Source organism: Molothrus ater, chromosome 5, assembly GCF_012460135.2.
Source record: "Molothrus ater isolate BHLD 08-10-18 breed brown headed cowbird chromosome 5, BPBGC_Mater_1.1, whole genome shotgun sequence".
NCBI classification, from domain to species: Eukaryota; Metazoa; Chordata; class Aves; order Passeriformes; family Icteridae; genus Molothrus; species Molothrus ater.
In genome coordinates, this window is record NC_050482.2 from 27,146,521 (window position 1) to 27,159,217 (window position 12,697).

Sequence of the window (12,697 nt, forward strand, 5' to 3'; positions counted from 1 at the left end):
AACCCACAGGGAGCATAGAAGGGAACAGAGAATTTGTATCAAGGCAAAGAAAAGGGCTATGGGAAAAAGGGTTTAAAAATAATTGAAGCTGAGAGATCGAAAGATAAGTGAGAGACATTTGTAAAAAGGTTTTTTTTTAGCTGAAAGAGGAATTTAATTTGTAGTTTTCAGCTTTTTCTGAAGGAAGGAAGGAATGACTTAATAAAAGATTTGGTTGCTTTGAAGGTACTTCAATGTATCTGCAGCTTTATCTCTCTGAGAATATTGTAGTTGAGTAGGTAGATGTACAACATGTTTATTTAAAGTTTTTCTTGATTGTTCAAAGAACAAGTCTTTTAAACATGATGTCCAATTGGTTTAGCCTTCTATCTCTTTTTGGTCACCCCAGCTGTAGAAATGAAATACTACTTAATGTAGCCCAAAAAATAATATAACTATAGTCAGTTGCACACCATAGGGTCTGTTTTCATTATTCATTACTAGTTTCACTGTATGCCTATGTTATTTACAAAGGCTGCTTGTACATTTTGTCTCAGAATACTGAGGTGCAGCTAAACATGGACAGAATATAGTTTGGTACTTCTTTTCACACTGCCCTATAATGGAAACATTGAAGACATAACTCCTTTAGAATTTTTATTGAAGGTGAAGTGAATAGCTCAAGTCTCAGTTTCAAAGCACAGTTCTGACTAGACAGGTTATGATTGTGTATTTTAACATTCCAATCATGCAAAGCTTGCCAAGTTTCAGTAATATATTGAATTTATCCATATAAATGAGTAATTCAATTCTCTTGTTAGATATCTAACTTATATAGTTGTCCTATGCAGAAATGAAGTTTGGTGGTTTTTTTCCTTTAATTTTCACAAACTTTGTCATCTATCTTCATTTTTGTTCTCTGTCTTGATTTTGTGTTTCCTGAGTGTTTAGATTATCCTTCTCTTGTTTTGATAATCCTTCTCTTTTTTGCTGTTGCTGTTTAGCATTTTCCCTGAGTATCTATGTAGTCTTTTCCTGAGAAAATTGGTTCCAATTATTTCCAATGGTATTAAAGGAAAACCTATTCAAATTACACATTTAGAACCTCAGTCAACTGACCTACCAAAACACTAGTTTGGAAGGTCAACCTGTATTTCAGAAAGATGTCTGGTTTTTTTCCTACCTAGCAGGTAATACCAGATTTTTTTTTTACTCTGGATATGTTTCTAGTCATCTGTTTTCTAACTTCTACAAAAGCTGCATGCAATTGTTATTATTTTTTAAAGTATGTTTTCAAATCTTTAGCATGAGATGAACTTTCAGTCTTTTTGGCTTTTTTGGGTTGTGTTCAATGGCTGTCTCCTCTATTCCATTTAGCTATTTCCTTCAAAATGTCTTCTGAAGTTTTAATAATGAACTTTTCATACTTACTGTATACTTTATTCCATGTAAAATTTCTTGTTTTGTCAGTGCCACACATCCACCCTATTCAGTTCAATATAAGAATTATTTTTTTTCCTTATGTCTGGCACAGTGTTGCTTTTCAATTTTTTTTTCTCGCAACTCTTCTAGGATGGTCTGGTATGTGAACTTATTTTCTGTATTATATGGCAACATTTTTCTGAAGAGTCTCTTCTGGCTTCAGCTAAAAAAGGATAGCTTATAAGATTATTGTTGATCGTTGTGTCTTACTGGTCAGCACAACATTAAAGGGAAGAATCCCAATTTCTATTTTAAGTTATCTTAAGGTCATTACTTCGAGATACACAAGCAGAATAAGATTATTAGAGAATTTTGGAAGTGGAAATTTCCTTTTATGATATAAATCAACATATTTTTCTCCAATCTCTTATCTTGGTTTTATGGGTACTTTTTGGAGTTATGATTTCACAGCATTTTAGCTAAACTAGAAACTGAAATGTTCCTATGTAAGATAGCATTTGACTTTTTTAGCTGATGAAATATTGCAATTTATTTTTTAAAATGGCAGCAGATTTTTTTACCAAAAAGTAAATGCTTTATCTTTTTATTAATAAAACATTATCTTTCAGTCTAGTAACTGATAGAAAAAAATAATATAAATTAATTTTTTTCTCAGTATTATATTGTGGGTATTTCCTAGCCAGATATTTTAAATACTTATGTTTGCCTTCTCTCTTTTATTAGTGGTACATTTCAGAATGAGGTTTGCTGTCAAATGCCAAAGAAAAATTAATCTATTTCTACTCTTCTGGTTTGAATAACCAGTAACTACGGCTTTTAATGCATTAAAGCATTTTAATGCATTCCTTAGAGAAAACTATGAAATAAATGGAAACACAAGTGTGTAACAATACTTTTCTGTTTCTGAGGGAATTAAATATAATTCCTTATCAATTTCTTCCTCCATTAAGAGAGTGAACATCCCAATTAATGAAATACATGAAAATTTTAGCCCTATGCCTTGTGTAGAAAAAAATCACCTTTGTATAAATGAGATTATGAAAAAGCATACTTCAACACAACTGAGTTATTTCTATGACTTTTAAAAGCTTTTACTTTGCTGACAAAACTGCTGTTAACTGCTGTTCCTTTTTTTTTCCTGCATGTTTGTGCAAAAATTCAAGTTAATACACATTATGCTGTTAAAGCTACAAGGTGGATTTATTACTTCCTAGGGACTTCAGGCCTATGTAGGATATCTGTAGAAGGAATAGCTGTCCATTCTAATATACAGCTACACAAGAATTCCACTGCTCATCTGTTGCTTGTATGGGGATTTTGACATAAAGAATGTCTTTGGTCATGGAAAATGGCTAATACCATGGAGATGTTTCTGTGAAGAGATCAATGTTATGTTTATCTGGATGGTGGTTCACAGTACTACCATGGAAAGCATTGCCATGTATTCTAGAAGAGACTACTTTTGTCTAGTAATAAAATTATGTAATACAGATATAATGAAATAAAGATCTGCAGGCTCACAAAGAGAACAGAAGTATTTCACACAGATACATAAAAGTGTATAAAATAAAAGGATCAAAGAACTATTCATTAACCAATATCCATGCTGAAATACAATTTAAGTGGGTTTTAGTGACCTCATCTCCAACATCCCTTTTGCCTTTATAATGCTCGTAGAGTAAATAAAATTTGATAAAAAACTATCACTAAATTTACATTTCTGTTAGAAACATTGTACAGCCTAAAATCAGCAAAAATATCATTTGTGCTCAGATTAGCATTTTCAGGAGAGAGGAGAATATGTAAAGAGATATTTTATCAGACTTTGGGTTGTGTTTGTTATTTTCAGACAAGAACTCCCAGAAAGGTGAGGTGTTTTCTTTAGAAACAAACAGGACAATAAGTATTTTGATTTTAATCAAAAATGTATTTTCTCATTAAAAAAAATTCACATACTCACTGTGTCTACTCTACAGAATTTGTCCATTTCATTACACCATATGTCAATCCTAGTATATCTGTTCACTGCAAAAACTCGTGGCTATTTTGTGTAATACAGCACAGGAGGAGGTATTGCTCAGTTCCACTACTTTTATATAATAATTTAAAAAAAATACAGAAAATGTTCTTGGCTACTTCCACTGTATTCCAGACTTAAAAGTCCCATGAAAGTTCTAGAACATGAAGTTAATTTTATTTGGTTGGTAGAATACCCTTAGAAGCCAGTTAATTAAAATTCTTCTCTCATACTGAATCATATATATTCCATTTGTTGGCAGCAACAAAGTCCGGCCATCTAGTTCCTAAGAGAAATATGTTTTTCTTGTTGCCTTTTTATTCAGCACAAATACAGTCATGTGCTTTTTATTTCAGAAAGTAAGTGATATACTGACATATTTATGACATATTTGTTGGTACACCTATTACAGTTGCTTTTACTTCCATTGCTGTGCTTTTTTCTTTGCCCATGTCCCAAAGAGTGATTAGAGGAGGATAAAGCTCATTGAGTGAAAAGGATTGTTTCTTCAGGTAATTCCTTAGATAGCTGTGTCCAATGCCACAGTTCATATCTTGAGAGATGCAGCTGTAGAGATATATCACAGATATGATTCCCAAAAGAGCACCAAGGCCGGCAAGGAATCCTATTATGTTGTTCTTTTCATAGCCTTTCACTTCTAAGTCCAGTCCTTTTGTGGTTACATTGACGCATTGTTTCCTATTCTGAGAATAGATAGTGGGAATGTCTATACAAATTTTGTATTCAGTTGATGGATTTAGATGTGTAAGATTATATACCTTTATATCGGATGGTATTCGAGCACTCTGTGCAGCCCGGGAGTCTTCAGCTTTCGGAAAGGCTGTCCATCTGACACTGGACTTCAGAATTTTAGAACTTGCTTTCCATGAAACCAAAACAGAATTAGATTTTATGTCTTTTATTTTAATATTTACAGATCCATTGTGTTCCTGAGGGAAAGAGCCGTCCACTTTAATCATGACTGACTTTAGGTCTGCTCCAACTAAATTTGTTGCTATACACGTGTATAAGCCACTCTCTCTTTGTGTTACATCACTTATGTCTAATGTTCCTTCGGAATGAATGTAGTATTTATCAGAGATAGTATTAGGCAAAAGTTTGTGTCCTGATGGTGTTATCCAGTAGATTTCAGGTTCTGGTTCTGCTGTTGCTCTGCAATGCAAAGAAATATGGCTGCCAGCTTTTAAATCCAATGTAGAGGGAAAACTTTCAGGAGCTATCAGAGGAAGACAGATTTCCATCATTTCCCGAAAGTGTACCTGTCTCACATTCTGACCTTGGAATTCAGGAGGGTCTACACAAAACAGGGACTCTGGCTCCATGAACCGAATGTTTGTTTTGTTCATGTTAATCCAGCGGATGACACAGTCACACCTAATGGGATTGCTGTGGATGCTGACTTCTTTGAGGTTAGGCAGGGATTCCACTGTACTGCGGTACAGCGCGCTCAGCGCGTTGCTGTTGAGCATCAGCGATTCCAGCTTGGGAAGTCTGTAGAATGCATTGGGGTGAATGTATGATAATCTGGGGTTATTGGTTGCTTCTATTTTTCTTAAATCTGGCAAATTGTCAACAGCAAGACTATCTATAGAAATCAGTTCAGGCATGTTATTAATTCCTAACTCTTTTAGGTGCAACATATTGCTAAAATCTCCTCGTCGTATTCTGTTAATGGGATTCTTATTTAGATCCAGAAATTTAAGATTTGTAGCCTTTTGAAGAGCAATGTGGGGCACTCTAACAAATCTGTTGTCATAAAAGGAAATGCTTTCTAAGTTGTCAAGGCCAGCCAAAGCATTATCTGGTATTTCAGTGAGATTTATACCTGCTAAAACTAGGCTGCGCAGATTGCTAAGAGGCTTGAAGTTCATGTCTTCAATTCTGATTATTGGATTTTCTCCAATCATGAGAATTTCAAGATTAGGAGTAGCTTCAAACCACTTTCTGTTGATCACTTGCAGACCATTTGAATTGAGATGAAGTCTGAGAAGATTATTGAGGCCTATGAAAGCTCCTGGTGCAATCACAGAAAGCAGATTATGATTAATATAAAGCTCTTGTAAATTGTTGAGTCCAGAGAGACATTCTTCAGGGAGCTCAGTAAGTTTGTTTTCTTCAAGGTACACTGACAGTAACTGTGGTATCTTTCTAAGATTAATACTGGTCACTGAGGATAAATTGTTCTGAGATAAATCTAGACCAGTTAAATTCACTGGGAAGTCTACTGAGCGTTCAATTTTTGCAATATTATTAGTTTGTAGAAGTAGAACTTGTGTGTCAGCAGGCAGTATGGCTGGAAAATGAAAAAGGCCTAAATCATTACAGTCCACTGTTGGAGCTTCCATGTAGACGGACCTGGGGGTGAACCATGGTCTGATTTCACATATACATGACTCCGGGCAGTCTGCTTTTCTTCCTGTGGCTTGTAGTAGAGCAGTGGTAACTAGACCAAGCAGTAAATTAATTTTGAGTTGCAGATCCTTCATCTTAGCCCAAATGTTCAGGAAGGTAACAGACCCTTTAGTATTCCACAATTATAGTCTTAGAATTCAGTATGACCTGGTCAATTAATACAGCGCAATCTTGCATTTATCAAATGACGATCGTGAAGGACTTCCTTCCTGAGGATGTGATAAATTTGTAACCAACTTGTCCAGTAGTAAGAAGCATTTTGTGGAAATGAAGGTCACTTTGTCCTTGATGACATAAAATTGATGAGCTTTGTGAAGATGAAGTATGTATAGATGGTCATAGGAGATTAAACAATTCATTTATTTAGTAGTATTAACTTCAAATCCCATGATTGATTAGTGTTTGCAGGACGACAAGATGACCTAAAATACAAGAAGAGGAAATAATTAGTATAAAAGCTATAAAGTTATAAATTAATTTAGCCACCTTTTGCTCTCTACTGTTAATTATTGCAAGTAAGAAAGGGAAATGATTGTGGTGTCTGGAGTATTATAGTGGTATCCAGATAGCATAAATTAAGTTAATATAGTAATATGTCTTTAGACTTTTAGCTTGTTATACAGCCAGGGGAGTATTGTTCTACAGAAACCTGAAGATCCACAGAGTACAAAGTAAAACATATCAGTGTGATTTTTGCTACATATTTTATCCTCCTTTAAAATATTCTCTTTTCTCTTTCAGTTATCTCTAGAAGAGATAGACTAATTTCTGTTGGCTTTGAAAATGTAAACACAGAAAAATCCTACAGAGCATGAATACTTAACTTTTTTACATAAAGTTTGTAACTATAAAGAATGTAATTTATCTATAATGGAAGGGAAATAGAATGGTTAGATTAATGCTTATTCCTAATGACATTCTTAGGCAAGCCTGTGAGATATTTATGCAGAAATATATGAAACTGAAAATCCACAGGTTTTATAATTTTTAATACTTTTTGTAGCTGCTGTCTAGAAAGAAAACTTTTTTTCTTTTCTTTAAAGTGTTATTTAGAAGGAAATATGTACTCTATAATTAATAGCTTGTCATTTGTGGCAAATTCAGGTTAATCACTGACTTTCTTATTTTGACTTGAATAACCTCAATTGCAAGGAGTATTAGCAAAAAAGTGTCTTCAGAGTGATAAGGGAAGAAAAAATTACACTAGCGATTGCTTCTTTTCCCTGTAGCTCTGCAAGAATCTGAAGTCTGTAGATTGTCCTCAGGTTCCAAATGATAGTAAGGACTGAAACCTTGTGGCATCAATGCCACTTGTGGCATCAAATGTGTGCTTTCCAGATTTTTGCTATGTACTTTCTTTTTGTGGAGTAAAACAAATTTAACTTTTAGTGTACGTTTTGTTCCAATGCATGTAATACAAAAGCTTCTGTGTTTTCTTATATAAAGCAGTACACATTCACTGCTTAATTTATTTCAGAATATAGACTTTACACTTCACGCAGACTTTGTTTCTGAAGACTGTTGTGCAATATACATTTATGCCCTTTCTTCCCCTGCCTTTAGTGCTAAAATTCACATTGACATTGTTTACAAACCTTAAGATCAATGCTTAATTGACATTGATAAATAACTTTGAAGGGGTTGCTGGTATAGATAGACAGAATTGCAAAAGTTAAGTGTCAAGCTTGGATTTATGTGTCCTTTCCAGGCCCAGGAGGATTTGGCATAGTGACCACCCATGCATTCCATAACAGTGTAGGGGAAAGGTGTTGGACTGTGTAAAGTAATATGAGCATTGGGGCAACTTGAAGTACATTTGGCAAGTCTTTGAGGTGGTTCTTTGTGTTATGTGCATTTAAGGACATTTAATATTTTATTTCAACATGTAAGTTTATTAATAGAGTGAACAGACAATGTGTGAGATAAACATACAGAAAACATTCTGCTGTTTTGAGGATCAATAGTATGTTTTTATGCACATCGCCCAGTTTATACTAAAATACTAAGACATACTTACTGAAATAGTAAAAATATAATCTGTTCCTTTGTTCTGGGAAATGAGATGAACTTGAGGCTTGCAGAAAAATAAAGGTTTGTGTTGAAAAGTTAATGCCTGCAACTTGCTCTTAATTTTGCCACCAGGAGGCAAGGTGATACACCTAAGTGGAATACTGTTTAATAAAATCTTAGTAGAAATCCTTGTATGCCAAATGCATAGATGTAATTTCCTGTGTAAGGGGAAAAGAGGATGGCCACGTGGCGGAGAATTTTTTGGTCATGTTCTTCCTACATATTCTCGAAGCACATTTTGTGCTGACTATTTTATTTTCAATTGGATTATATATTAAAAATGTGTTTCTAGCATGAAAAATACAAAATGTATGCTTCAAATGATTGAAAGATCATTGAAAATCTTACCTGAATTGTAAATTATTCGAGATTCAAAAGACTACTACTGCAGATGTCTTATCTCAGCCTTTTGATCCCAATGTGATGCTCAGGGACTTCTGCTCAGTAGAGATACTTGTGAAAGCATTCTGGGGAAGCATAGCAATACAGCTGACCTGATTTTCTGTCCCTCCCTGGAAATTTGCTATTGGTCACTATGAAACATAAAATATGGATCAACATGGAGTTTTCATGGGTGTCCCAGACACCGGAGATGCTGTACCATTTAAAGTACATAAACTATATTTTTGTATACTTTTGAGCCAACATGCTCCTGTATTTGCATTTATACACCTGATTTTATATTCTAGTTTCTGTGGGATTCTCAAACCAAAAGTAAGGACACCAGTGGATATTTCCACATCGTATATATCAGATAGGGTTTCTGCAAAAGGCAGCAGAAAAAAGAAGAGCTGAGATCCAGGTTGAAATTCTGCTTCGTTATGATTTAATCTGATGTCCTTTCTCTTTCTGGTGAATGCTTTAGGTAATAAGTCACCAGCTCAAGCTCATATGGTGTTCTAGCATAAATCTTTCTTATTTCTTTGGTTAAAGTGCTTCTGTCTTGTGTAAAATATTCACTGAGGCTGAGTGGCTTGAAAAACAGATTGTAGAATAATTTTGACACTTCCAGCCTGCAGCCATCATTCCAAAATACACTGTTTCAATGGAAAAAGATTTTTTTGTTTAAATAGTGGCATATCTGTGTACTTTTTATATAAAAAATTATTTGTTTTTAACTGTCATTCAAGGTGTGGTATAAAATAATGTTTCTATTAGAATGGGCATCCATGGTGGTTTATGACATCATACAATCATAGAATAGGATGTGTCAAGTTGGAAGGGACCCAAAGGATCACCTGCTTCTGTCAGGACAACCTGAAACTAAATCCTATGACAGTATTACTCTTCACATGACAGAGTACATAAAAAAGTGATACATTACAACAGCAAAAATTGTATATAATGCTTGGAGTGGCAAAATTTTTTTTGGTCTTTTGTTTATAGCAATATTATAATGTAACTCCAATATGCATCTTGACTAACAATAGAAGAAAAAATGGATTGCTGGTGTAAGTTTTCCAGTCCCACTGGAAAACTTACAGTGATTCCCAGTGATCAAAGCCCAGAATCAAGTTAAGCAGTATAACTGCTTAACTGGTTGCAGTGATTATGTGAGTGTGTCTGTATGTACGTAACTAATTTCCAACCTCAAGATGCCTTCAAGTCATTTTGAAGTGAAAAGTGAGCTGTCATTCACTGTAACAAAATAACCTCATATAAATTGCACTCAGCAGCATAAACTGTATCTGAAGTTCAGTTTCCTTGAAGAATCTGGTGTCACAGAGATAAGTGTTTGTATTGGAAAAAAAAGCATTTAACTTCATGTTACTTTCAACTTCTGGAACGCATTGATTCCTTTTCTTCATTAATGTACTAGTAATAGTAAATACTGAATAAAATTGAATGTAAGTGCTCTTATTAGCAGTGATTTTCAGAGTTTTTTTTAATGTGTTCTGGTGCTTTAAAGTTGAGTGCTTTGTACCATCTAGAGTTTTATGTGAAAGTTCAGTAATTTGAATGTCCAGTTTTATAAGAAGGCACAGAGAACCTGAAAGTTATTTTTCTGTTTCTTTGAGTAGTGTTTAAAGTAACTGAGGTTTACACATAAAAGTTTCTGTGCCAAGAATTCATTTTCTTCCTTGTTTTAAAAAACAAATTTTTTCAAATAATGCAAGTATGTCAGCATTAACTCTTAGTTAGTGGATTTTGGTGACCTCTCAAGATTATTGATGTGATGTTCTAAGCAATTCTTAAATCTTGTACTATTCTTAGGACTTTCTCAGAGTAGAGAAGCTTGTACAGGTAAGGCTCCACAGCAGATTACCACCAGTAAGCTGAGGTGCAGGATGGATGTTTCCACACAAGCAGCAAGAAGAACTGTGCATCATAGTTTTGGAGTCTTTGATGTAATTCTTTACCCAGCTGCACTTATAAATCTTTGTGGGTACTCTGATTGTACTTGTATTTCCTCATCCAGATAAAATAGTACGGTTTGCTCCTAATGTCTGCAAATAAAAAGGCTAAATATTTTATATCTAACAAATTAGTATTCCTCATTAGTGCTTCAGGATTTTTGTTATTGTTTTGTGCACTAGAACTTATGTACTAAAACTGCTTAAATCTATGTGAACAGATTATCCGTTTTTTTCTGGATGTCCATCCCTGTTGCCGTCCCTACTTGGTGTCTTATTAAACATGTGTGTCTCTTCCTTTTAAGGTATTATCTCTTGCTTTTAGAAAAATGTACTTTGATGTGTGTGACTTTTTGCAGTCTAATTATTTCTTGTGGAAACAATGATTATGTCTTAATTAGGTTTCTCTGATTTACCGCTATTGACAGCTGGAGACTTGATTTACAAGAGGGTATCACTGTTATTTGAGCTGGAAAAGACATTCAGTGAATGAATAAACGGAGCTACATTTGTCATCACTGGAGCAACAGACAGCTAAGAACCGAGTCAGAGTGAGCAGAAAGGAAAAGAAACACGTCAGATTTTGGCAATCATTCTTTTCCACTTCAGCAGTTAGAGAGACAGTGATAAAACCTAAAAATGCAGCAGTTACAGTGCAATGTGCCCTGCTGGCAATAAGGCAAACAGTGCACTTCACAAGGACCAATTTAGGGGTGGCAAGCATTTTGAAAACACAGCTGTTCATACAAAGCTACCTTTCAAACACATCAACTCAGAGAGCACTTCTCAGTTCTTGTCATTATAACCACTTTGAGCAGTTCTATGGATAGAAATCTGGAAATGTCACTAACCAAAAGTTGGGTGTGAGACATTCCATAACTTACTTGGTTTTAGTTATGGCACACAGAGGTTTTTTTGGTTTTCTAAATGTTGGTTATGAATATATATAGACTGAAGTTTGAACATTTAATAGCTTTCTGATGATTTTATAAAGCTTTTTTTCTTTGTTTGTTTCATGGCCAAAACAAACAAAAAATGCTTCCTTGGGGATTTTCTTATTACACTACAATTAATAAAAAGATGCAACATCTTAAATATTTGACATATTTCATTAAGGCACAAAAAGTTAGTATTGTAGGTATAATAGATTTTCATAACAGATTGTGTTGAAATGATATTTATGGAAGTAAGCTATACTAGCTGATCTGAGAGGATTCCTGAAAATTATATAGGCAGTGTAAAAATGGAAAACATTTCTGCTAGCCTGTGCGGCCTTGCTTTCATTCCACTCTCTGGAGCACTCTCTGGTGTTTCATTCTGTTTCTCTTTACAAAAGCGAATATGCTCACTGTAATATGCTCTTAATATTTTATATTCCTACGTGTAGCTAAGATATAGCCTCACATTGAAAGACAAATAAGGATTTTCTAGAAATTTTGTGTTTCTGAGGTGTTCTTGAGAGTGCCAAATGTCTTAAGTTGAAAATCTCAAAAGTGAGTACCTGAAATATCTGGGCATTTGTGAAAAATTTGGGTAGGGACCTTGACTAATTTTAGAAACCCTTTTTACTTTTTTTCTAATGTTTGATTTTTAGAACTTCAGACTGGCCCTGAAGAGCATTACATGCAAGATGTAAAAGAAATGGTAAAGCTGGCATTCAACCCTAGAAGCAATTGGAACTGTCTGAATAACTATTTCAGCGTATCTGTTTATATTTATTTTATGAACTTGTTACAACTCCTTTTAATTTTTCTCCTTAAGTGGAATAAATTTGCTTGAGGGAAAGCCACAGTCTTGGAATGTTTAGTATGCCTGTGTAATAGGACATGTTCTCATACCTTAGACCGTTACAAGAATGACAAGGTTTTGTAAATAATGATTTTTTTTTTTTAATATCATGATTTGAGGTGACTTTAATCTACAAATACTGATAGGGTCAGAAAAACATTATGAACAGCTACATTTACATGAGCTTTAACCTTTGTCTCTCACTAATTGAGTCTGGCTTCCTATTCATTGTTCTTGTTTATAGTCTCTTAGTGGAGTTTAGCAGATATAAGAGGAATTATCACCACACACAATTCATTCAGATCTTGCTATAGTTCTCATTCCTGTATCAATCAAAAATTACATTCCGGTATTTTGAAAAATATTGCAATATATTGAATCTTACAGCTTAGAAAACACAGTATTCAAAGTAGATGTGATGAAAGCAGAAGGTTAAATGAAATCCAAAGGAATAGGTATATATATTAATTTATTGTATATGCCATTCTAGAATAACTTTTCAATGGATATAAATTAAAATTCACTAAAATATTTTTTAAAAACGGAGGATAGAAAAATATTAGTATGTTTACTAGCCTGTTTTAAATGGGATTACTATCACTGACCATGGGAT

General features: G+C 34.1%; 2 protein-coding genes across 3 annotated transcripts in view; one reads left to right on the plus strand and one right to left on the minus strand.

Moving 5' to 3' along the window:
- Positions 1-12,697, plus strand: part of IMMP2L (inner mitochondrial membrane peptidase subunit 2) — a 406,503-nt gene that overhangs the window by 159,856 nt on the left and 233,950 nt on the right. The window contains exon 4 of one of the 2 annotated variants that reach the window (XM_054514816.1): positions 11,891-11,973. The exons of the other annotated variant lie outside the window; for it this stretch is intronic. Within the exon in view, the coding sequence (XP_054370791.1) occupies positions 11,891-11,909 (19 nt within the window). The 3' untranslated portion in view covers positions 11,910-11,973. Of the gene's footprint in view, positions 1-11,890; positions 11,974-12,697 lie in introns of those variants that run through there. 2 annotated transcript variants of the gene reach the window in all.
- The window catches only part of LRRN3 (leucine rich repeat neuronal 3), a 32,097-nt gene continuing 22,728 nt past the window's right edge, over positions 3,329-12,697 (minus strand). Inside the window, exon 2 of the mRNA XM_036400426.2 lies at positions 3,329-6,294. Within this exon, the coding sequence (XP_036256319.1) occupies positions 3,820-5,946 (2,127 nt within the window). The 5' untranslated portion in view covers positions 5,947-6,294 and the 3' untranslated portion in view covers positions 3,329-3,819. The remainder of the gene's footprint in view (positions 6,295-12,697) is intronic.